Source organism: Manis pentadactyla, chromosome 5 (assembly GCF_030020395.1).
Source record: "Manis pentadactyla isolate mManPen7 chromosome 5, mManPen7.hap1, whole genome shotgun sequence".
Taxonomy (NCBI): Eukaryota; Metazoa; Chordata; class Mammalia; order Pholidota; family Manidae; genus Manis; species Manis pentadactyla.
In genome coordinates this window covers 101095482-101122642 of record NC_080023.1, presented here as the reverse complement: position 1 = coordinate 101122642, position 27161 = coordinate 101095482, and the positions used below count along the sequence as shown (strand labels likewise).

At 41.0% G+C, this 27161-nt stretch overlaps 1 protein-coding gene across 1 annotated transcript; it reads right to left on the bottom strand.

Moving 5' to 3' along the window:
• Nucleotides 1-1588: 1588 nt before the first annotated feature.
• On the bottom strand, nt 1589-12457 carry LOC130683967 (rho GTPase-activating protein 20-like). Its single transcript, XM_057503254.1, has 8 exons — nt 12373-12457; nt 12179-12304; nt 9520-9695; nt 8032-8193; nt 5364-5476; nt 4640-4829; nt 3818-3926; nt 1589-1674 (listed from the first exon to the last, which is right to left on the bottom strand). Exons 1-8 carry the CDS (start codon nt 12455-12457, stop codon nt 1589-1591), a joined length of 1047 nt encoding a protein of 348 aa, XP_057359237.1.
• Between the last annotated feature and the right edge of the window lie 14704 nt (nt 12458-27161).

Here is a 27161-nt window from a genome sequence, read left to right as displayed (position 1 = left end):
CTTGTATTTCCTTCCCTCTTTTAAAATCAGGCCCCAATCCCTGGCCACCTCCTCCGATTACATTCCGTTGTCAACAGTGTTTCTTTCCTGTGGCTGTATCTCCAGGGCCTCTGCTTGCAGTGTGGGAGATAATAGGGCTTGGAGTTACATAGTCCAAGGGCTCTAAAATCTGGTGTCCAGCCTATCTTCTATGTGACCTGGGGCACATACATACTCTGCTGACGCTCTTGGTGTGTGTCTTTGTGTGGATGATGATACTCACAGCTACGCCATCCCCTAAATTTGTGGGGAAGGATGCGAGGACCTGGGCAGTAGGTAGCATGATAAAGTCTTTCAATCTGGAATAAAATTGCCTGTATCTACTACAGCACTAGGAAATGTACTGGACACTCAGTGAATTCTAACAGCGTCAATCAGTGCACCATTGAAGACAACATAGGCCCAACTCAGTGGCTTTCACCTGACCTGGGCTGTTTGCGTGAAAGTGTGCATATTGGCCAGAGGATGAGTCTTTATGCTTAAGCACTTGACATGCACGTCAAATCCATGGGATGCAATTTTGAGTTGTATGATTGAGTCACTTGCTGAAGGAGACTTGGACTTACTGCAGAATTAAGGAAGGAGATGAAAAGGGAATATGAGGATGAGGAGGACTCTCAGAGATTCATACACACAAAACCCATTTTGGCGGACCTGAGCAGGCGTGTGTGGGATTTCCTGAAACAAGTGCCATGGACAAGGGTACCTTTTCCTGTGGTATTTGCCTTATAACTCTGCAGTACCTAAGTCTGATTTGATTCTTTCATGTAATTTTAACAGTCTCTTAGCCAGAGCCAGGAGCTAACAATCTCTCCATTTGGGGATAGACTGGAGGAGAAGCCGTGGGCTCCCGAGCTCTCCTTCCTCAGGAGGGCTACGCGAGACTGCAGTGAGACCTACCAGAATGGGGTTGAGCAGCTTATCATCACCACAAATGTCCATCATAGAAATGCCGAAGAGCTGTCTTGGCTTTGCAGGTGTTTGAGGGGGGCAGGGCTGGTCCTGTGAAGTGCTGGAGTCTTGCCAACACGTCTGGTGTGGAATAGCATTCTTTTTAATTGTCTTCCAGCAGGAATCTAAGGAAGAAGTGGGATGATCATTACTGGCAGTTTAAGTCACTTCACCTTATTTCCACCATTGCCATTGCATATCACATTTGTTTCAATGGGGAGAAGAGAAAGAAACTGAGTCACTGGCCATTTGGAATTTCCCACATTCTGAAATGGGCCAAGTGCATCCTTGTGGTGGTAATGCGTTCTTCTTACCCGTATCCTGCAAACCAGTAGTTAAGCCTCCAGGTTTGACTGGACTCAGGGTCCGTCCTTTCAGGGGCATCTACTGCCTGCTTCACTGCCTCACAAAGCACTCAACCTATAGCTGTACAAGTTTCTTGGTACTAACCATGTGCAGTGAATTTTGGTGTCAGAGCCCATTTTGAAAGCTAAGAAAATTTGGTATTCAAATGACGCAGCGTGTGGGCAATATCTACCTTCATAGGAAGTCTCCTGTGACTCTGAGATTTCCTGTTGGGCTTTCTATTTGACCAACGTCATGAACTTTCTCCTGTCAAAAGGATCTGCTCTTCCTGACACACCTGCTTGACCCCAGTCTTCCGCCGGCCTCCGGCCCTTTGCCCTATGGGGCCACAACCCTCAGGCAGCTCCATGGATGACTTTCGGCAGTCGAGGTCCTTGGCAAATAGTCTTTACATGCTGACTGTGTTATAAGATTCCAGGTGGCCAATTTTCTTGATACCCACCAAGCTGCCTAGGCATGATTTCTAATTACCCAATAGCTCAGGGCACTGCTGACAAAGAGCTTAACAAACAAAGGGTGATGTTTCGAGCTTAACGTTCCCACTGCTCAGCTGTGGATGTTTTCCTAATAAGGCACCTGAATGTTCACTTAAACCACCTGCTTACAAAACTGAATGCTTTAAAGAAGTCAGCAGTGGAGTTGAGTTGTGGAAAGATAAGCACGTGAGTAATATTTCACCAAATATCCCCAAACGCCCATCCACTTGGCTTTTCACGGACGTAGTGAGTGAGTGCACTGCCACGTGCACCCACAGGGAGCAGTGCTTGTGACGCTGGGTCAGCGAGACCAGGATCAAGTAACCAAAAGGCTCCTGGTTTCCCACTTACTTGTGTAAGCTGCTCAAGAGTCTTTGAGCTTCAGTTTGCTCAACTTTAACATATATGAAGCTCCTTCTATCTTAATGGTGGACTAAATAATATGACGTACAGCTCGACACCAGTCGGGGCTCACTCGGCCTCAATAAAAGTAACTTCCTTCACTCTGAGGGCCTAAGGCAGCCTTGACACCCACAGCAGACCACCCCCATTCTCCACTTGCTCTTTTGGCTTCCAGAAGGTACGTGGTTGTGAAGGAATAATGCCCCCATTCTGCCTAGTTAAGGGTCTTTCTTCCTGCCCTGAGATGCACACCCCAACCGTTTTAAAGAGAGAGAAGGAAGAACACAAATACGTTTTTCAGTCCAGCAGGAGGATCCTGTGTGTCAACACGTATGCATCCTTATGCTACATGTGCATATGTAGGTTGAGTTGTATGTGACCTGGTTTCCCTACTTGAAACCTGGTTTTGTTATTTCTAGAACTATCTAAATGTAGTCCATTATCCAACTTCCTTCAGAAGAATCCTGTATCCCTTGATATACAAAGGTACATATTCCAGCTACTCTGTGAGCACAGACATAGAGCAAAGTAGACACTGAGCCCTGTACTTTCCAAAAAATAGTTTCAGGCTTAGCTGGACCTCTCGAAATGTATGTTAGTTGGTGTTAAGAGTTCATGTTGCCTCTGTGGCTAATAAAAAAAAATACACTATGGCCCTGAAAAATACTGGAATTATTAAACAAGCTAACTTTTAAGGAACCCCTAGGCTTTGTCATATGGTCCTGGCAAGATATGGGTTAGTGTTTCCTCATGCTCAAAGTAAGCTACGAATATTAAAAACTTAAAGTTTTGAACTTTGTGCTTATAGAGTAACAATCATAACAATAAAAAATACTTTAACTTTGAATTGTTCTGGCTCAAATGCTTCCCAAATTAATGGCACATTTTCTTCTGAAAACATCCTGAGATTTAGGCATATATATATATATATATATATATTTTTTTTTTAATCCACATTTCAGAGACAAGGAAACAGACTGAGAGTAACTGGCCCAAATAACATAGCTGGTAAATGGAGGCACATGAGCTTACACTCTGGAAACGCTGTTTGACTGTTTGACACAAAGTCAAGTCGGACTTTGTGTCAGTGATGCTGCTTCTTTCCAGCCTGTGTCAAAGAGCACTGGAATCCTGTGGTGCCTCAAGGGCCACAGAGTAGAAAAAGGCGGGGGTGTTGTGGGGTGAATCAAACAGGCTGTGCTCTAGGCCCTTCACTCACTCCACTTTCAGCCAGAGTACATCTCTTATGATTATGTGTATAAGGGGTCCTGCTGCAAGCTTTGTTTGAAAGATTCCCAAACACTGAGTCGTACCATGATGTCTCCTAATGCTGGTAGCGATCTGCACTAGCAACCTCTTGAAGTCAGGGACCCTGTCTTATCTTTTCTTTGATCTCACAATGGTGGGAAACCTCCCCTGACCGTGTGCCTGCCTTTGGGAGGAGGAGCAGGTGGAAATCACTGCCTATGGGAAGTGTTGCTGCAGGCTCCAGAACAGCGCTGTCTGAGCATCTCCCATGAACCCTGGCAACCCTGCTCACCGTGTTCCTTACCAAAGCCAACTGAATTAATTATTCACAGTACCTGTAGCCTCACTGGTACCACCGTTCACTGAGCTCTTCCCCAGGAGGGAAGTGGCATCTTCACCAAATATCTTGTGGCAGTTTTCAATGAGAAATTCTACCAGAGATATCTGTAACACAAAAGGGCAAAGACAGGGTGCTCTTCTTCACATGGCAATGTTAGAAATCCCATCTCACATGTGAATCTTGGGTCTAACAAAAAATGAACAAGAATTCTGAGGAAAAATCGATAGTTGATTCTAAAGAACCAAGAATAATCCAGTTTTGTTTAAGAAATAAATGATACTTCCAAGACTACTTTGGCACAGATGTTAAAAAGGTCTCAATGTTTGAATGAAAGTTATGATTTCTACCCTAGCTTAGTAGGTCACATTTTTAAATCAATGCTTGCATCTTTAAAGATAGATTAAATTGCAAGGAAGTCACATAGGATGCTTGGGTTGGAGATGTATATATAATCTCTTGCTAAGCTTTATTTCTTATGAAGAACTTTCCAGGTCTTTTGAGATGCAAATGATGTAAAACACCTTGCTAAAATTTATGATGCATCCAAAAGACAAACATCTGTGAAATTCAGTTATTAAGTGTGGAAGAACCCTAAACTTGGGAAGCAGAGATCTCTGTGGATTCTCTGTGACGGAAGGTCAGCAGCTGGAGAGAAACCACGGCGGCTTGTCTGAGTATGATAAACGGCTGCCACTCCAGGTGCGTATAGGTCAAGCGTGCACTTTTAAAAACAGGTCTGTCGGTATTACCACCACACATTTCAGACTCAAGGTGGGGCCTCTGCCCCTCAGGGCATAAAAATAAGATATCTCCTTACCTTCTTTTTCATATTGTTTCCTAGATCTGTGTTGCAAGTACCAGGCAGATAAAGAAGGCTCGGGGCTATATACATCGATAAACCAAAAGCTGTCATCTCGTTGTATTTGGAGTGCTGCTCAATGTTGCGTAAAACTCCAAACAGACACCGCAAGAGAACAGCATTGGCTCTCGGCAGCTGGTCTAAAAGCCTAAAGACAGAAAAATGTACTTTTAAGTGAGGGAAGTTGTTTGGCTGAGGAAGTGGGAAACACAATGCCAAAAAACAGAGAGCTTTGTCCACCAAGTACGCAGCCCACTCTAGCAGAGCTCCGGGTGTGAATGTGTAGAGAAATGTTGGACTCAATTTAATTCCTGAACAGGGTAAGAACTTCCCCGGTTAAACAAGTGCCTGGCCAAAGTAAGGTCGTATCACTGGCACCCTGGTCCACTAGCATCTCTCATAGACCAGTGGGTCTCATTTCCTATCAGTATCATACTTTCAGAAGTTGTAAATTGGTCAAGGAGTCCGTACAAGTAATCTTAGGGAAAAAGAGAGTTTGATGAGGGCAGTTAAGATGTGCATGTATTAAACTGGCCCCCTGAGTGTGATCAAATGAAAACCCTTTGGCTTTGGTAAGATTTTAGTGGTCAAAGCTGTAAATGATAGGCCTGTTTTCCTTAGAGTATGTTGGTTGTAATTCTCAGTGTGAGCAGAGTAGAGTGATCAATTGTTGCATGGTTACCTCCGTGTTGCAGTTATTTTGTCATCCTCGCTCTCCCCTTGATCAGGAATGGCAAGCCATTTATCATACAGACTGGATGAAAAAAGACTTCCTTCGATAGTTTGAAGAAAATCCTTACAAAAATAAAGAATATTATTATTGCAGCCAATATGTATTGGAGAAATTGCAGAGAAAACCTTGAGTTGCTGACTTCAGTTCGGTGCCCGCTACCTTCATAGCCACCCAAACGTGACCCAGGAGAGCACAGCTCTGACTCTCCACTGACTTGCACACCCAAAAGCAGGGGCTTGGTTTGCCTCAATAAGTTAGGAGCATACAAGCAGCGTCTGGGCTCCGTTGGCAGTGAAGCCTCTGGAAGTGACTTTTTGTGTACGTGTCAGCCAACTAGCACAAACTGACCAGGTCTGGTGATAAAACAATTCACCTTCTTGAGAAGATATACATGTACCCATCTCGCTTGTTTATTTGAGACACAATACTTGCTCTGAATTCTACCAAGTAAAGTATTTGAAGCCAAACACACGGCAAATGCTATGGCACATATACTACGGGAGAACTTGGCCTTGTGACCTGAGGTATATGTGCCCCTTGGGAGAAAACTTCTGTTTTTATAACTTGATTCCTATAACCCTATAAAAAGTGCAGTTCTGCAGACTTATAAGCTGCCAAAGTTGGAAATACAGCCAGATCCCCAATTCCTAGCTACCTGTTACCCTTTTCCATCCCTGAGTGGACCTCCCCCTAAAAAGGAAAGAGTCTCAGAATTTGAACAGATGACAATTGCAGGCTTCCGGGTTGGAGACAGGGAGATATAAGCTTCATAAATGGAGGCTTGGATATCTGTCACTACAGAAGGCTGATGGGCAAGTGTTACCATGATACAAGTGAGCCTATGAACATTTATGAAGCTTTAATGTTCTGGGCAAGCCTGAAGGCCTTGCTAGCGTCACAGGCATACCTCGCTTCCACTGGGCTCACTAATAGCCCAGGACTTCTCTTAGTTTTTAGCTCAGTCAGAAAATGTTTGCAGGGAACCATCACAATTACAGTCCAGTAAGTGTTCCCTCCTTCTAATGCTTACAGAGCCGCTCTTTGTGCCAGGTGCTCTTTTGAGCCAGGAGGAAGCACAACAACCCTGGCTGGCTCTGGGAGTCCAGCAGGGAGCTGGAGGCCCCTAGCCTCGTGCCCCAAACTGCAGCTGTCATGGCATGTGTGTCCCTCTCTCTCCTTGATCCTGTGCTGCGCAATCTACCACTGGCCAGCTTTGCCGAAGGCATGTTGTGACCCGAGCTGGCTGTGCCAAGGGTATTTGTTGTTGCACCTCTCTTTTAAGACAGCTTAATGGCCAACTCCGTGTGGTCCTGAGGAGATAGTCCTTTCTCGTTGAGGCCTATGTCTCCAGTTAGTTTCACATGGTATTATCAAGGCCAAAGTTGCAAAGTCTGATTCTCCACCAGGATCAGGCAACTTTAGGAAGAGAACACTTGAGGAATGTCTAAGAACTGTACCTATGAGTGCCACCCTCTGGCTAGTTTGGGCTTAGAACAGAGGATTAGGCGAGAGCCTGCTGACTCTTGCTAGGAAATGAAAGCAGTTCCGTGTGTGCACCCTGCAGAGAGCAGCAGCAGCCTTGCTACTCACATACCCCGTGTATATTACTGTGGTCCCTGTGGGGGTAGTCGTCAACTCTGTGTCCTTTCTAACTGTTGCTATTTAGCATACAGTCTCATGGAGGACATGGAAAGACCAAATGTAACTGACATTCTGTGATAATTTTCATAACCTGGTTGCAGTTGGTTCAGAGCTGCTAACAAACTCTAAGACGGACTGATGAAATCCTGTCTCGGTTCCTTTATTCTCCTTATAGACATGTAACTGATACTTGTGATTTAACTGTGTCCCTTCACAATTGATCTATTTTTTTGTATAAACTTATTGAACGTTCAAATTTCCAAACTTGGTGTAGGTGCTGCACCCACTTTTTACAAGTCATATTTACCAATGGAGGCATGTGGTGGGAGCTGATTCGCATGGGACTGTGACTGTGGCAGTGGGCTAAACAAATCAAGTTTTAACTGATTATGCCAAACTTTCTAAAGGTGAAAAGAGGCCCGTGTGCTGGAGTCACTCTATGCGACACTTGACAGTAAAAGGCATGAGAGTAACAGGGGAAGGAATGATGATGAAGTAAACAGAGGTTTTGGTGGCTACTGTCAGCATTTTTTGATGCTTTGTAAGGTAAATATTAGCATGCTATGGCAAAGTAATACAACCATCTCTGTATTTAATATAAATAGTCTTTTGGAAACTTTCCCTCTTTAGGAATATTGGCAGGAAGTCATCAAATTAGGATGCTTGTTTTGGTAAACATTTTGTATACATGCAGAGTTTGGAATTTATTATTACTTTGTTATTATTATCATGGTTATTTTGCATAGAGCGCTCAGGAGTGATGATGGGGAAGGTCGTGTGTGACATAAGAGGAAATTATATCTAAGCAGGCTTTTGATGATCAAAGTAGCTTCCCGAAATTTTGACTTTGTGCTTTAGTTTTGCACATGCTTAACCTATAATGTCTTTGATGGCTCCTTGGCCGTCATGATGGAGGATAGCAGTCACACAGCTTCAGAGTTAGGCTGTGTGTGGACACTGCCAGAACTCTCCCTACCTTTAAGACGGCCGCTGCCACAAGGACGGATTCACCATCCCAGTTCACTTTTTTCCCGGATTTGAGCTTCTTCTTTAGGGCTCTGCAGGATTTCCTATTGGTCTCTGGCCTGAAGACGCCTTTTGTGAGCGGCCCTTTTTCATTGATAAAAGCAAGCATATCCTATAGGAAGAAAAGGAAAGAAAGACATACTGCAGCTTATCTCCACAGGGTACGTGGAGGCATGGTGCTAGAGATGGAGGGCCTAAATGTAGAATTTTTTTTTCCATTTCTCTAAAAACATTTCTATCCAACAATTCCTTCTACATACATTCGTGTACTGAAATACTTTAAACACTTATTTTAATCAGATTTTCCTTTCCAGGGAATTTATGCTTTTTCATCAAATGTGTCTGCTTCAACGCCTTTGTGGAATCACCCTGTCCTCTTCCATTCATTCTTCATTAGTCCCTAATAGAGGTAGACACTCTTCCCCACATCTGTAAATCCTTTTGCCATACTCATTCTGCATTTGTTTATTCCCTTTTGAGCAAGTATATGGATACCTCATTGCTACTTTTTCTATTTCCTTCCCTCCTTTAAAATCAGGCCCCAATTCCTCACCACCACCTCTGATTACATTCCATTGTCAACAGTCTTTCCTGTGGCCGTATCTCCAGGGCTTCTGCTTGCAGTGTGGGAGATAATAGGGGTTGGAGTCACATAGTCCAAGGGCTCTAAAATCTAGTGTCCAGCCTATCTTCTGTGTGACGTGGGACACATACATACTCTGCTGACGCTCTTGGTGTGTGTCTTTGTGTGTGTGAAGTACAGAAGATGATAATCACAGCTACCCCAACCCCTTAATTTGTGGGGAAGAATGCGAGAACCATGGCAGTAGCTAGCGTGAGAAATTCTTTCAATGTAGAATAAAATTGCCTGTATTTACTATAGCGCTAGGAGACGTACTGGACACTCAGTGAATGCTAACACTGTCAACTCAGTGCACCATTAAAGATAACGTAGGCTGAAGCCAGTGACTTTAACCTGATAGTTGCCATTTGGGTTAAAGTGTGCATGGCCAGAGGATGAGTCTTTACACTTAAGCACTTGACATGCAAGTCAATTCCATGGGATGCAATTTTGAGTTGTATGATTGAGTCACTTTAGCTGAAGGAGACTTGGACCTACTGCAGAATTTAAGGAAGGAGATGAAAAGGGAATATGAGGATGAGGAGGACTCTCAGAGATTCATACACACGAAACCCATTTTGACGGACCTGAGCAGGCATGTGTGAATTTCCCGAAACAAGTGCAATGGACAAGAGTACCTTCTCCTGTGGTATTTGCCTTATAACTCTGCAGTACCTAAGTCTGATTTGATTCTTTCATGTAATACTGAAAAAGCCTCTCAGCCAGAGCCATTTGGAGCTAGATTTGGAGGAGAAGCCTTGGGCTCCTGAGCTCTCCTTCCTCAGGAGGGCTACACAAGACTGCAGTGAGACCTACCAGAATGGGGTTGAGCAGCTTGTCGTCGTCACAAATGTCCATCATAGAAATGCCAAAGAGCTGTCTTGGCTTTGCAGGTGGTGGTGCCGGGCTGGGGTTGTCCTGCGAAGCACTGGAGCTCTTCCAACAGGCCAGGTGTGCGACAACACTCTTCTTAACTCTCTTCCAGCCTGAATCTAAGGAAGAAGTGGGATGATCATTACTGGCAGTTTAATTCACTTCACCTTATTTCCAGCATTGCCATTGCACATCACATTTCTTCCAATATTGAGAAGAGAAAGAAATTGAGTCAGTGGCTGTTTAGAATTTCCCACATTCTGAAATTGGCCAGTTGCATCCTTGTGGTGCTAATGTGTTCTCCTTCGCCGTATTTTGCAAACAAGTAGTTAAACCTCCAGGCCCGACAAGACTCAGGGTTAGTCCTTTCTGGGGCATCTACTGCCTGCTTCACTGCGTCATGAAGCACTCAACCTGTAGCTGTACAAGTTTCTTGTTACTAACCATGTGCAGTGAATTTCAGTGTCAGAGCCCATTTTGAAAGCTAAGAAAATTTGGTATTCAAATGAGGCAGAGTGTGAGCATCATCTACCTTCATAGGAAGTCTCCTGTGACTCTGAGATTTCCTGTTGGGCTTTCTAAGTGACCAACCGTGGTCACTTTCTCTTGTTAAAAGGATCTGCCCTTCCTGACACCACCTGCTTGACCCCACTCTTCCGTCAGCCTCTGGCCCTTTGCTCTGTGGGGCCACAACCCTTAGGTAGTTCCATGGATGACTTTCTGCAGTCAGGGTCCTTGGCAAATAGTCATTACATGCTGCCTATATTACAAGACTGCAGGTGGCCAGTTGTCTTGATACCGCACCAGCTGCCTAGGCATGATTTCTAATTACCGAACAGCTCAGGACAATACTGACAAAGAGCTTTACAAAGAAAAGGTGACTGTTTTGAGTTTAAGGTTCCCATTGCTCAGCTGTGAATGTTTTTCTCATAAGGCACCCGAATGCTTGCTTAAACCACCTGCTTGCAAAACTGAATGCTTTAAAGAAGTCAACAGTGGAGTCGAGTTGTAGGAAGGATAAGCACATGAGTAACATTTCACCAAATATCCCCAAATTTCCATCCACTTGGCTTTTCACGGACGTAGTGAGTGAGTGCACTGCCACGTACACCCATAGGGAGCAGTGCTTGTGACACTGGGTCAGCGAGACCAGGATCAAGTAACCAAAAGGCTCCTGTTTTCCCACTTAGTTGGGTAAGCTACTCAAGAGTCTTTGAGCTTCAGTTTGCTGAGCTCTAACATAAATGAAGCTATTTGTATCTTACTGGTGGACTAAATAATATGACGTCCAGCTCAGCACCAGACATGGCTCACTGCAGCCTAGATAAAAGTAACTTCCTTCACTTTGAGGAACTAAGGCATCTTTGATACCCACCCCCATTCTCCACTTTCTCTTTTGGCTTCCAGAACGTACGTGGTTGTGAAGGAATAATGCCCCCACTCCGCCTGGTTAAGGGTCTTTCTTTCTGCCCTGAGATACGCACCCCAACCATTTTAAAGGCAGAGAAGGAATGATGCAAGTACGTTCTTCAATCCAGCAGGAGGTTTCTGTGTGTCCACAGGTACACATGCTTACGCTACATGTGCATATGTAGGTTGAACTGTATGTGACCTGGTTTCCCTACTCGTAACGTGGTTTTCTTATTTCTAGAACTATGCGAATGTAGTCTGTTATTCATCGTTTGTAAAAACAATGCTGTATCCCTTGATACAAAGCTATATATTTCAGCTACTTTCTGAGTACAAACATAAATTAGACACAGTGAGTCCTGTACTCTCTCAAAAATTTTTTTCGTCTTAGCTGGAATATTTGTAATATAGGTTATTTGGTCTTACACTTCATGTTGCCTCTGTGGCTCCTAAAAATATATGCTTTGGCTATGAGTAATGGGAATGATGAAAGAAGGTAAATTTTAGGAATGTAGGATTTCTATATGGTCATGGCATGATGTGGTTTAGTGTTTCCTCATGGTGGAATTAAGGTATGAACATTTAAAAAACAAATTTTTGAATCATTGTTCTTATAGAATAACAATCATAATGTTAGAAATGCTCTAAGTAGAAATTCTTTTCTGGCTCAAACACGTCTCAAATTAATAGCATGGTGTGTTCTGAGAAGGACACATCATCGGGAGCATTTTGGCATGGCAGAGATAAAAATCGTTGAAGAAATAATAATAATAATAAGCCCCATCCGTAAATTTCTATCCAGTTGTAGCTTCCACATGCTGTGAAGCAGACATGAGTGATCTCATTGTGTGGGTAAAACTGAGAGTTCAGTTTCACCTTATGTAAAGTCGGTAAGTCCTGTAATTCTTTACTCCCCCTTAATTCTTTCATCCCGGGTCTCTCTAATCAGGCCATCATTTGATCACGTCTTGTGATGGCCTTTAGAAAACCATGTCATGGGAAAAATCCATTCCCCGGATATATGAAGCTCACACTCTAATAAGACAGAGTTGTGTTCATAACGTGATTCAATGTTGGAAATGCTCCGGAATTAAAGAGAAGGAAGAGACCGTCTACCTAGAGGAATGAAGGGGGAGAAAACCCCTCCTAGCAATGCGTTGGGTGCTTCCGTGTGGGAAGGGACCGGGCTCACCTCTCTGTTGGTTCCTGGCCAGGTGCCTGGGCTTCAGGATGAAAGAAAAGATAGAATCCTGCAGTTCCTGGGGCACGAACATAGCAGGAAGAAGGCTCGTTTTAATTCCGTAAGGATGTTCATGCCCTGCGTGGAGAAAAACCTAAATATAGATTCCGGCTGATGGTGGTGGGTAGGGTACAAACCTACCTTACCATGAGCATGTGCACCATACTGGGGTGTGCTGCCATTCTCCTGGGCTTCTGGAGAAAGAATGCTGTGCCTCTGAGTCAGCATCATATTCCCTCACCTGGGGGACACCCTGCAGAAAGCAGGTGCCCAAGCAATAATTTAAAAAGAGAAAAACAAAGCTTAAACATGGTGCTTTGCTTGGAATACACAGCCCCATCAGGGAGGGCCGTGCACCGTGTTGGCTTGTGCTGTGCTTCGATCTGAGACTATTTAACGCATCCTAGTTTCTGTCTTGACACTAACTAGGTGTGTAAGGCTCAGGCAGATTGCCCCTTGGAACCTTACATACATGCTTTCAAGCACTTGCTTATAAGGATCAAAGTAAATATAGTAAACATTGGTAGTTAATAAATTTTAAATAATCGTATATGTTAAGAATTGTTATGATCACTGTTCTCTCACTCAAGGTGTCAGCTTAACAAAGAGAATTTCCATTTGCTTTTGTCAGTTCTAAACCCAGGGCTACTCAAGAGCAGCAGGGAGCCTTTATGCTTCCCTCCCACTGTCCCCCTGCCCCTAGGAGGCTCCCGCCAATGGTCAGATGGAAGGATGCACACTGTGTTGGTCACCCAAAAGCAGAGTGCAAAACATTTGTTTACAGAGTGGGAAACTGCACCCAAAATCGTGGGGAGTTGCCACGCCCAGAAATTTGTTGTGCTCTTTCATGCTTTAAATTGCTTCCTCTCCATAGAAAACTCAGAACTCTGGGCTCATGACCTGGCTTTCATTTTTCCAGGATAGAATGAAAGTTCCCTTTCTTTCAGCTCACATGTATTATTGAATGTAACTTGAGGAGCTCTTGTTTTCCTTTTCATCTGGTGCACATGCAATGTCAGTACCGTGTTTAGCACAACAATCACAGCGACTTCCATCTTTTAAGGCAAAAGAAGCTTCTGTGACAGCAATAAAATACAATGAAATCACAAGTATAGCCAGGAGTTAGTTCACAACTGAGAATTTACAGCATGCTAAGAAGAGTATTCAGACCGGCTGCTAAGGGATCGTCAAGATTGGGCAGTCTCTTCACAGTTTTAGAGCCGGCTGTGGTACATGATGTTCTAAGCATAAAAGTTACCATCTATATTGTTTTATCTAAGTTGATGCATTTTATTAAAATAAATATACCTAGGGTTTTGATGTTTTTCACTTTATTGCTGGCCTATTATTAATTTAAAAAAACCATGAAGCAGGTGGGCACACCGTCCTCAGCTATGCACTTGGTGACTCTGTATTCTAAGATGGGGGATATCTGTTTCATGGAGAAAACTTGGTTCTTTAGATTTTTCCAGATCACTTGAAAATATTCTTCAGATCATTGGAGAAAGAGTAATAGCCAATGGATTGTCGGAAGGATTAAAAATTAATAATTATGTAAGAGGAAATGCTCTAAGGTTTCTAGCAAGAATCGTTGTCACCATTACTCTGTTGCAAGGTCTCTCTCAGATCCTGTGCAGGTGTTCATTTTAATCTATTTCCATTTCCACACTGATCAGATGTGCTGATCCAAGAATTATTATTTTGAGCTGACTTGTAATAACTATTTTAGGAGAGGTGTAAGCTCTGTATCAATAACCTTGAGAACAATACTGGTAAACTCAGCCTGAGAGACGGCAAAGTACATGTGGCTCAGTCAGTAAAGACTTGAGGAATCTAAATGTGATCATCTCATTTTCTTTGGGACACTGAGAAAAATTCTGGGCCCAGAGCAGATGATAAATAAATATTTGGATTTGGTTTCAGAGACATGATTAGATTTTGGAAGGATCTCACAAATTAGAGGCTATTTAAGAGGAAATGGGACAGAAGAATACTTGAATATTAACCATATCAATGAACACTCTATGAGACTTTCACTTTTAAGGGTATTTAAACTTAAGACCAAAGAGCCATGAACTTGAGGTTTTAGAGTGAGAATTTTGAGCCCCATCAACCCCATCTTAGATTTTCCCTGACACTTACCAATGAGTGGATATGGTGTCTTTTCCTTGTCAGAACTGACCCAAAGCTGGTAATCTTTCTCAGAGCCCTTGGAGACAAAAAGAACTATGTTTCACAATAAATCTTTCATAGTAGTACTTGAAGAACACATTTCCTTAGCATTTCTTTGTTTGCAAAAAGAAAGAATTGAGTCCAGTATAAATTCTTATTTATTTGTTCCATGGTGGGTAGCTGCAGTTTTTGAGTTAATGCTGACTTGAGTCACCTTTTGTGGCCCAGTGACCATCGCAGAGTCTTGTCCCTTTGATAAAGGCCAGGGATGTATGGCACCACAAGGCAATCAGTCCCTCACTTTGTGGGTGTTCCGTGGCCCAGGCCCCTTTCACTAAGGAGGAAAAGGCTAATCTCAAGAGTCCTGCCTCGTGTTGTCTCCAGACTCCTTGGGGAATGTTGGTTTTTGCCTTCAAATGTCCCTGCCCAGACAAGAACGTCCTCCAGAAAGCCACACATCCTGCCATGATTATTCCTGAGCCAAGTAAAACCTGAAAGGTCTCATTAGCTCAGCAACCCTGAGCAGAAGGAGACAAATGCCCAAGAGGCCTTGAGCAGATGGCAGCGTGAAGTCAGCCCACCGGCTTTGGTGTGGACAAGCCCCACTCTTGGGACATGGACTCTAACTTAGAGCACAGGTCAGATTCAGAAAACAGTTAGTCCCTGCGGTAACACCAGCGTTCCCACTTGAAACAAGCAAGTGTAAATTATAAAGACTGCTGGACTCTTTCAAAGAATCCTTCAGGAGACGATGAAGCAAAAAATGTTTGAAGTGGAGTTGATGATAGTTATTATGCTTGCCTGTACTCCTGATTAAAATCATGGCCTTGCCCAGATGAAGAAGGGTCCCAAGCATGGAAGCAATCTGTCTGTCTGTCTGTCTCTCCCTCTCTCTTTCTCTCTCTCTCTCTCTCTCTCTCTCTCTCACACACACACACACACACACACACACAGCTAAATCTGCTCAAAATCGTTGCAAATAGGATTAAAGAGCCAATAAAAATCTTTAAAGGCAGGGATTGGAAACACAGTGTTGAAATCCTTTAAATAAAGCATGCATATATAGCCAAATAACCCTCAGTTTTTCATTAAAATAGAAATTTTTTCTTGCCTAGTTGAGCTTGATCACCTTAAGCAAAGGAAAATCACACACATAAAATGAAATGAGTTATATCATTAATCAGTCTCCCCAACTTCATCCCTGAAACGACCTGCTCTCTTCCAAGATTTATTTGTTATTCAGGGCATACATATCATACAGGTTAGAAATCAATATAATCTGTGTTTTATTCAATGCCTATATTCAATTTTATTTTAAGTGTATTAATAAATTCCATTTGTACAGAAATCCTTGATTTATTATGCAAATTCTGGTTGCCCAGAGTTTTTAAGGGGCTTTATTGTGCCATTGGGTCAAGCAAAACTTAAGTAACAATTTCGTAATTCTATCACAATAACAGGACATTTCCCATTTACAGAGAATTTTATACAAGAAACTGTGCATTACAAATGCTTCCTGTAGCTCTGTCCATCTCATATCTCTTTCCCCAGTGTCAGCAGCTCACTCCAGCCCCATCAGAACATGAGGGATATGACATTTAAGGGAAAACAAGATGAAAGTGATGTGTATACAGATGTCCCCAGATTGCGGTCTTATTCAAAACTCGCCTCCTGTACTTGTTCCTAAGAGGCATTAGGTATCTCATTCTCAGGACCTGCATCAAGGGGCTGTAGCTTCTAGCCAGGTGATCTCTATTTCAGAACAACAAAACATGTCATTTGAGATGCATGTTTCTGAGACTGAGTCCTCGGGTGATGACCAAGGTAAACAGGGATGGGAGAGGAGGGATCGGGAAAGAAGATTCAGGAAGAGTAGCCTCGTAGAGGAAGAAATATTTAGAATCTTATGAATTGTCTTATATATTTTCTTTGTTTATATTATTTATAATAAATATGCAATGTGAGTAGCCCTCTAAAATTATAGCCCAATTTTATGCTCTGACTTTTAGTTTGCACAAAATTTAAATTGGGAATACAGGAATAGTACCCATGTATAGGCTAATAACATAGCCTCGCTACCTTCAATTTCTACATTTGGGGGACAAAATAAGACTTTGATATCTATAATAATCAGCTGTCTTAGGATGGGAACTGCATCACACACACACACACACACACACACACACACACACACACACACACACACGAGCTTCCAAAATCAAAGTTGGTTTTTAAGTAAAAATAGCTTGCAGGTAACTTACAGTTATCCCTAGGACTGGTAGTGACATGTTGATTATGTCATTCACTGTGTCTGAATTTGTTATTCTTATAGTTATAGACTGTAAAAAAGAAATAAGAAAATTGCCATGAATGAAAAAATTTAAACTAGGTGAATAAATAATTATTGGCAAATTATTATCCATATTCTAAAGTCAAAACTTGTTATCAGGCAATAACAAAATAAAGCACATGCAAAGCAAACCCTATTTACAGTTTGTTTCCATTCCTTTTTATAACATGAAGGTAGTAGGAAGCATTTCAGTAAAACGTGTATTTCTCTTAGAGGATTTGTGGCGCACAAAATGTAACAGCTTCATTAAGAAAGAGAAAGACTAAGAACTCTGAGAGGGCACGTGGGCTTGTCCTCAACATCTTCAGGTTGTGAACATAATGGAGGGGGGAACAGTTGAAAAAGGAGGAATTGGATGCTTTTCTTTCTTCCTGCGTTGTGTTTTTATAGTATGGCTTTGTTTCTTTGCAATTATATACTCAGCTTCAGTAAGAACAGAATAAAAACTGGCTATAAAAGACATAAAAAAATAGTGTACTTTCTCAGCGTCAGACATCATGAGTACTAAGATTTTCATTGTTGAAATCTGTTGAGACAAAACCAACGAGGATAGCAAATGAGACTGAAAATGTTAGAAATTGAAGTTCCGTTCTCAAACCTGCCAGTGAACAAGTTATTTTTACTAGCTTTCTATCGTGTTTCACACTGAGAAACTGCTCATACAAACAGAACAGTTTACAGAAAATTCCCTAAAAGGGATTAATAGGATACTGAGATATCTATCAATCTGAATTCCAAAAGATATTTTAAAATAAGACAATATGTAAGTAAGAACATTTACTATGTACAACATAACATTATAATATAATCAGGCGATGAGGCAAGTGTCCTCTGATAAACACTGCTTAAAGAAGACAGACAGTGTAAGTGGACACTCATGGGCCTTAAAAATTAAGAACAAAGTTAAAAGAAAGCCTTTTCATCTATTAAATTTTTCTTTTCATTGTATTTTTTTTCTTTTTGAATTCAATTGCTTGATATGACACATGGCCCTGAAAAATTGTTTGATAATGGGACTTTTGTAAACAAAAGCATTCATGGATTTCAAATTACTTGTAGCACTAAGGATTATGAATATGTGTTTCAGAACCAGAAGTAGAGTTCACAGCACTGTGCTAAATTTTATAGAAGTATTCAAATAGTGTGTTTTAGCTTGGGATTTAAGATTTTTTTTTAATTTTTAAAAAACTTTTGTAACAGTTCTATTTTTAAAGATGTCCAAAACCTCTTCAGTACAATTTAAAAAGTCTCCCATGACATTGCTTGTAAGGTAAAAAAGACAAACAAACAATCTGTTTTGAAATGCTGGTAATCACTCCCTAATTTATCTGGCCTGTAAGATAATGGTTTTTCACAGCATAAGGAACATACTGTGTTCAAAATAATAATTACAGGGTTGTATGTATTTCTTCCTGCATGTTGTCTCTTCTCCAAAATAGATAAATTCCAGTAGATAGTGCTCTTTGTATAAAAATAGCTTGAAAAAAAAAACCATTTTGTCAAACAATTTGAAAAACAGAGATATGACCTATTTTTCCCTTTTGACCTAAAGTGTTACATGATATATAAAGAACCAGAAAGATGTGATCAATTCTCAAGAGTTCAGGCCAACCTTGAAATGTCTGGATGTTCAAATTATTAGCCAAAACAACTATGATAATTATGTTCAATGATATCAATGAAAATATGCTAATAATTAAAAATATAGGAATCTCAGCATAGAAACTCAAAATAATTAAAAATGGAATGTTTTTATCAGTAAAATATTTGAAAGAAAAAATTTATTGGTTGGGCTAAATTACAAAATGAAGATGACAAGTGGAAAATCAATGATTTGAAAATAGGTAATAGAAATGATCCAGTCTGAAAAAGAAAGAGAGAAACGAAGATTGAAAAAAATTAACAGAGCCTGAGAAATCTGTAGACAATATCAAAGGCTCTAATATACATGAATCTGTCAAGAGCATAAGTGAAATACAGACATTGTGAGATAAAAGAAACAAAGAAAAATTGTTGGTACAAGATGTTCTCAAGAAATGCTAAGGGAAGTTTCTCCAGGATGAAATGAAACAGTATTACAGGGAATCTTGGGTCTTCGGGAATGAATGAAGAACATAAAAAATGTTTATTTTGTGTAAATTATGTGTAAATAAAGTTCATTTTTTAAAATTTCAAGGTGATTTTCCATGAAAAATTCTGACTGTAACCCACTGCCATGGTGGAAATCAAAGCAGGCAGAGACAAGACTGTGCTTTGCTACAGGAGAATTGTCTGGTCTCATATCCCTCAACTAATGCATCTATCTGGCACTCAGAAACAGCATGACTTTTGCTACTGTATGGGAAATAACTTTCTTAAACTATCTTTTACCACCACCTTAAAATACTATTTTGTATGATGTAGAGCTACTATAAAGTATAACCGAGTATTATAAAGTATAACAGTGTCATAGAAAATACACAGAATATTTTGTTCCACATTGTACATGTCTTTGCTATTGCGCTATAATTTCAGAAATCAAGCTATGCATGAATAACTGGGGCTAATGGTTTGATGTTTTTCCCAATAGCATAAAAAGAATGAAGTAGAAATATGCTGATCCGTTAAAAGTATCATCCTCTCAGCTCAATTCACTCCTGCCATTTCTCAGAATGGAAGACTTTCAGAACTCCTGTGCTTTTCACATACAAAATAAATGTAATACCTGGCCCTTGAGTGGATCCTGTATTGGAAAGATGACATTCTTGAGGTCAGCTGACAGAATGGGATCACGAACAGGTTAAACGTTAACTTTACTAAGGTGTTAACTGTATGGTGGTTATATAACAGAATATCTTTATTCTTAGGATATACCTAATATTTAAGGATGAAGGGCTGTGGTGAATGTATGACCCTTAAACGTAGGTATACACATACACACACAGAGAGAAAGAGAGAAAATAAATCATAAAGCAAATGGAATAAAATGTTACTAAATAGATGAATCTAGGGAAAAGGCCTATGGGGTATTGTTTATACTATATTTTTGAAGCTTTTCTGTAAGATTACAATTATTATACATAAAACACCATAGGGAATAAAAACTATGGAAACAACCCAAACCTATCTGTTTGTAAGTAGTGGCAACTAGAAAAAAATGCTTAATTCTAATAGGAAAATAAAAAATCACTTAGTTACAAGAAAGCACTATAATTGCTTTTTGAAAGATCTTGAGAAACTTTATGGACATTAATATGTCATGCTCTTTCCATGCTTAATCACTGTACCTATTATGGATTCCCCTTTCTTCATATCACCTAGAATTCACTTTTTATGTACACAAAAATACGTGTGCCCAACATGGTACTTTCTGAATACTCTCTCCTCCACTCTTCCTTTCTCCCTGCCATCCTCCCGCGCTCGCTCTGTCTCTCATTCTGCCTACGTCAGAAACTTGAAATTTAATTGTTGGTCTTAAAAGCACTTACAGAGGCACAGTTCTTGATGTCCTCCGTGAAGATTTTGAGGGAAGTTCTTTTGGGCAGGTCCTTCTCTTTGGCTAGATTGATGTATCTATTCAAATTCAATAATAACCCAAAATAGTAGGATGAGTTACCTATTTGCTTATTTTCAAATCAATCTATGTTGTTAATATTTTCAATATACTTTATTTTTAAAAGCATATAAATAAACTCAGCAAAATAAAATTGTGGGTTGGAAGACAACATGCAGACATATTTCAAGAAGATAAGATTTGGCCCAGGAATTTTTCTGGTTTCCCTTGTCAAGTGGGATTTGGGCAGCAGATCCATCCTCAAGGCTTTCGCCTCTGTGAGGGGGCCTGGCACCTTCCTGGGTCAAAGGTGGGAAGTAGCAGTTGCTTTGAGACTCAGTAGTGTCGCCTGGACTTATGAAGACTTAACACGTTTTGAGATGAGTGTTAGCTCCAGGAATTAGGTTGGAGGGAAGGGGAAGGTGAGGATGAGAACCAGTACTTCCTCTGAAAGCAGCACAACCTGCATGGAAGTGAGAGAACACTACTTGCGGTAGCTTCCACAGTAAATCTAAACAAGACATTATTTGAGGACAGTTGAACAATTTCTGCTAAGGAGAGGGAGAATAATTTGGGGGCACTGTTCTGAAGAGATTTATATTTATCATGGGTTAAAGATTTGAAATATGTATATTGACAAAATACCTTTGAAGGAAAGAGTACCATTTTTCCTTTAGTTCTGGAGATCTGCAATTTAAAAAAGTGGGAGAAAACATTAAATGACATAAAATACTTCGAGTGACATATTAAGACTGTCATTCCCCATAACCATAGCAGCAGCCATTAGTTAGTGATGTGGACGTATGTGTAAACTGTACTCTCCCTATAATTGGGCTTTTGATGGACCCTGCTCTTTCACAAGCAGTATTACAGTGAAGGGAAACAGATCCTAAAGTGGAAGAAAAGTTGGTTTGGAATCTAAACACTTCATTGCAACTCTGTGATGCAAGCTATACGATCATGGGCAAGTCACATCTTCTCTGAGCTTCAGTTTCCAGAATTGGAAATGGGTCAGTTATACCTCAGTGTTCCTGCAGCTGGTAGTGCTTTTCAAATGCAAAGATGATTACAGATGATACAGATTAAATTGTACTTAAGAAACTCGGCATTTGGATGGACTATCTTCACCCAGAAACAGAATATCCTTTTAGGGAAAACCCTCAATATTCTATATCTTTATACATATAGAAGATTGTAATGCATTCAATTAGTTTCTAGAAAGTTTATTCTTCATTCTATGATTCTCTGACCAAGATCAATCCACCTACAACTAAATTATTAAAGATTAGTACTTTCTCTGCTCAAGTTTCTACAGCATGTGATATCGAAAAGTGAAAAAGCTTTGAGGTTCATTTATACATGGATTTATTGCTTACTAGTACTTTTTTACTGTGGTAAATTACACATACCATAAAATTGGCCGTTGGTGTTATTTAGCACCTTTACAGTATTGTGCAGCCACCACCATTAATGCGTTCTGAGCCATTTTCATCACATAAAGCAACCCCTGGGTTCTTCAAGCAATTATTTCCATTCCCCCTGTCCTCAGTCAGTATATCACATTTTGTTTACCCATTCATCAATTGAAAAACACTTGGGCTTTTTCCATTTTTTCTGCTATTGTGGACAATGCTGCTGCGAGCACTCATGTACAAATTTTTGAGTCCATGTATGTTTTCATTTCTCTTGGGTATATACCCAGAAGTGGCATCGCTGGGTCATATGGTATTTCTATGTTTAACATAATGAGGAACCATCAAACTTTCCACAGTGGCTGCCACATTTTATATTCCTGCCAGCAACATAGCTCCCTGGCCCGCTACCCCCATCACCACTCTGGACCTATTTCTGGAAACTGGAATGCCCACTTAGCTCCCCAGCCTGAATATGTACGTGGACACAGCTGCTCATTACTCAGCCCATCTGTAGGAGAGTACTAACTGCAAGCAGCACGAGCACCAGGTGCCAGGCGTGGTTATATGTATGCACTTACTCAGCTTTTTACCAAGAAAACATGTAAACCTGGCTTCTACATTCATCCCCTCATTAGGAAATAAAGTTTCTGAGAAACTCCCTTATCAAAGACTATATCTTCCCAACGGAAACTTTCCTCTCACTTGCAACACGAAGACATTAAGCAACAGGAACTGCTAATCTTTAGAGAAATCTGTCGTGGAAAAGAAGACATGCTGAGAATGGTACAAACCCATGCTTCTTCCCAGTAAACTTTGAAAAATTTTCCTGAAGTCAGCAGTTGCATTATAGAATTTAGTAAATGTAGTAGTATCATCATTATGACGACGTCTGGGACTTTGGTGGAGTGGGGCGCAGGGGAGAAGGAAGAACACTGAGAGCGTGTGATGAAAACTCGAGATGTAAGACAAGAATGAGACTTGGGGTGTGGCTGCTCCAAAGAGCAGATGCAAGTGTGGCAGGACCCCTGGTAGCCCAGGAGTGCCCACTCAGGATAAGAGGCCACATTCCTCATCCTCATGCCAGTGTAGGAATATATTTTTGAAAACTAACCTCTACTCCACGGAGTTACAGATTTGTTTTAGACTGTCACCTCCCTATAGACACCAAATAAGATCATAGGTACACAGAAATTCAGATAACCTAGTATTTGATGCCATGATTAGTTGTATTTATATAATCCTAATTTTAAGGGAATTAATTTGGAAGTATAAAAGCAATTTTTCAAACTTGAATGGACTTTATTATAGTACTAGCTCAAGACAGATATTCTAGTGATTTAAGAAACACATAAAGCCCAGGGCCCTAGGGTGCAGGATGCCGGAGAGGGGCCCCAGAGCCTCTCTCTCTCAGTGCTGCTTCCATACACCCTGAACATACACATTCCCAAGTAACTTGTAGAGCCCATTTGAAAAACCTCTGAGCAACACCAGAGGAAATTACTCCAGTAGTTCCCACTGTTTACTATGAATGTGCATACATTTTGCACATATAAACATTATTTAGGGAAAGTGCAAAGCAAACAAGTGTCGTTACCAGAGGTCAAAAAGTGAGTCACTGGCTCGTGACACAATCAGAGAGTTTTCCTTTTTAACTCATGTAAATATAGGACCAGTCTGTAAGTCATACCTGAAGGTGGCCACGAAGTTCACGGTGGGCCAGCCCAAGACGAAGGACCTCTGGCCATCGATGTTAGCTTTCCCCATAGAGTCAGCAGTCCACACTGTGTTCAGTGGTACTTTATTTTTTATCTTAAAGAAGTGTTTATACCTAGAATGATAACCAGATAAGACTTCAGTTTGTTTAAATGTTATGTGAGCAGTTCACGTCAAAATGTTAGGTCTCATTGCTCCAGGGAAAAGCGTGCCTCCTTCATCTCTATTATCCTGTGTGATTAGCACAGCAGATGGTTAGGTGGGCCTTTATAGAGTGTGTGGTGAGCAAAGCCTGACCCAGGAAAGCCCTGAAAACACTGCCTTGATGGCAGCAAATGGCCATTTTTCTAATGCTGACTATTGAGTAAAGACTAGACTATATATTTTAGAACTTTTGATGAGAACCATTCTTTCATTTTTTATTGATGTATTTGGTTTATTATATATATATATATAATCTTTATGTTTATTAATTTACTCATGTCTTGCTTACTCAAGAAGTATTTCAGAGGTGAACAAAGATACATGATACATGGTTTATAAGAATAATTATGCAAATTTTCTCATAAAGAGGCAGACTGGGGAAAAAAAACTTGGATCAGAGGAATTCAACATTTTGCACCTTAATTTCTAAAAAGATTTTATAGCCTTATAGCATAAGCTATTTTAAAATCTTTTCTGAAAAGATTTTGTTCACACCATTTTCTCTAAGGGTCCTGTTAAAACTGAAAAATTTAGTCCACAGATTGAACCCAACTTAAAAATGAGCCATTCAATCCCAGACCAGTGGCCAGGAGGTGTTACATGTAGATGGTGGAAATCCTTCCCTTTTATTTCAGGGAAGTCAGGTGACAGACAATTTCTTCCTTGTCTCCTTTGACCTCTGACATGGAAACCACCATATGTCTTGTTTTATCCATAAATTTAATTCTCAGGTAGGCCTGATGTTTAAATAGTTACAAGCCTTATGAAGGATTCCTAGGAAACTTGCCACACCACTGTGGAACTCCCTACTGTTCAGAACCACATGTGGGGAACACTAAAGCTAAAATGAGATCAGAGACACCTCGTGCAAAAATTCCTACGAGTCCACTGATTCCTGGAACAGCTAAAGCTGGGACTGTTTAATGGCATTTATGAAATGAAACTGGTTTTACAGGAAACCCAACTGAAGGATAATGTAGATTCAAAGGTTAGGTCACAACAAATAGAAACAAGATGGAAATACATCTTGTGATACACGATGGCTACTTTCTACATTTTACTTCAACCCTTTTTACCCTGTGTCTGAGAATTGAAGATTTTTATGAAACACAATTATCAGATATAATCATTTTTTCTAGATAGTAACTCTAAAGGCATTATCAAGTTAAAAATGGTCACTGGCAAAGATAGATACTTATTTGCTTGTTTTTATAGATTTTTAAATTCTCTAATGTAGGTACCCAAGCGTATAGACACCTCAGGTATTGTGTGGAAACTTCCAAATATGTTAACCTGGAAAGAGTCATTTCAATAATTCCCTCCATTTGACAAATTGCCAAGATCACCTACTCCTTTGCAACTAAACCAAGTTATCCAAAAGCCCAGAACATGGTTTCCACTCTCTTGTAACATTTACTGGGCCCTTACCATATGCCAAGCACTGTTGTAAGTATTTTATAAACATCATTTCATTTCATCCTCAAGCAACTACATCAGGTACTCTCTGTTGGCCTATTTTACAAGTGAGGAAGCTCACAGACAAGTTAATTGTCCAAAGTAACCCATTTGACTCTGAGTATCAAACTACTCTGTGAAATAAGGAACATAATCCCATCTCACAGGGTAGTTGTAAGGGTAAAGGGAACATAATCCCATCTCACAGGGTAGTTGTAAGGGTGAGACAAGTAATAAGCCCATGATAAATTATTAGTATTCATGTCACTCAGATTAAGAATAGAACTTGCCTGCCTTATATTTGACATGGCTTAACTGTGGGCGAGGGTGAGGGTAGTAAAGAAAAGAGTTTCAGTTTTCTCTAGTGACTGAAAGGCTTCTTGATACTTTGATAAGTATTCTTTGTCTTTCATGTCTTTCATGATGGGACAAGTAAACAGACGCCCTTCCATCTGCCTGCCTTCAGATACTAAATGAGCAATCACCATGTTTTGTCTGGACTGGGTATTAGTTGCATCTGTGTTCAGAGTTGAGAGGAAAGTGCACCCAGTGGTCCCTGCTCCAACATGGACTCCTAGTCTGTCTGCTGCATCTCTCATCGTCACTGCCATTCCCAAGATGGAGCCCTTGTTACCGTTCACCAGGACCATTGCCTCCTTAACGGTCTCCTTGCCTCCCCACCAATCCATGATCTGCCAACAGTCAAGAGAATTTGCTAAAAATTTAACCAGATATGGCCTAGTGAAAAACCCTTAGCCTACTTCAAGCCCTGCTGTGGCGTGTGGAGACCCAGTGTGACTGGATCCCTGACCATGGAATTGTGTCTGATTTCACACCCATGCTTCAGGCTCCAGGCCCACTGGCCTCTGACCCCTCCCTCCAGGGGGCCAACAGCACCTACTTAGGGCTGCTGTTCCCTCAGCCTAGAAGGCTCAGCCACCTTGCATAGGAATGGGGGCTGCTTCTCATCCCATAGGTTCACTTTAAGTGCTGTCACTTCAGAGAGGCCCTCCTAGACGACCCCTCTCTAACGTGGCCCCTTATTCTTCTTCTTCACATGGCACTAATCACAGTCTGCAGTTGAACCCCTCTTGTTTGTACCATCCGTCTGTAAGGCCCAGGCAAGAGAGACTCTACCCGTCACATTCTCAGTTGTTTCTACAGTGGCATGGCACAGAACACGACCTGAGTAGTACTTGCTGGATAAATGATCAAAACATTTGTAAAATGAAAGAAAAAGCACTTAACATTTTCATGACGGTTGATTAGTAAAAGGGTTAGTGAAAGCAATTTTATGGTAATGAGGAGAACAAGTGGTGTCTGCTTACTTGGTCTTACACAGAAGCAATGCATCACTGAGCAAGAAGAGGTGCCGCTGCTGTCTCCTACGGCCTCTTCTAAGTTCCACTTGGCCATGAAGCAGAAGGGAGCCCTCACATGATGTAGTTGCTTCACTGTAGGTGTCCGCCACAAAAGGAGGGCTTTTCCTGCAACATCAAACACCAAAAGCAGCTAGTCACTGGCCAAATACATGATAGTATTTTTTATGCTATCTGCCAAGGTTGACACAACACTAAAAATTAGTCTCGACCCCCAAACATGTTCATTGCTGTAATTTAGGGTCACCAAGTTACAGAAATGTATTGAAACAGATGAGGTTACTTAGGGAGTTGATGCAGTTGGAAAAGAGTTTCCAGGAGAAAGCCCTGGAGCAGGCAGACTCTAGGGGTGGGAAAAGAAGAAAGCAAAGCCCATAACAAGCTGTTAGGAAGGAGAGATCCAAGAGGCCAAGGGCATTACAAGGAGATGTTAAAAAAAAGAAAGGGAAGAGAAAAGGGACAATTTGTGACAGTTTATCAAGTGATACGGAGATTTGTGAGGAAGTGATTATAATTTGGTTTCATGTTAACGTAAAAATCTACACAATGGAGGATTCCAGAAAATTAACCTCAGTTTTCTCTATGTCATTGTGAAATTTGGGGGGACATTCTCAGATTTCATCAAATAATACTGGGAATATCAAAAAGTTTCTAAACCCAAGTAAGTGCTTAGCTATTATTTGCCTGAGCCATGAGTGGGCTCTAACAGGACTCT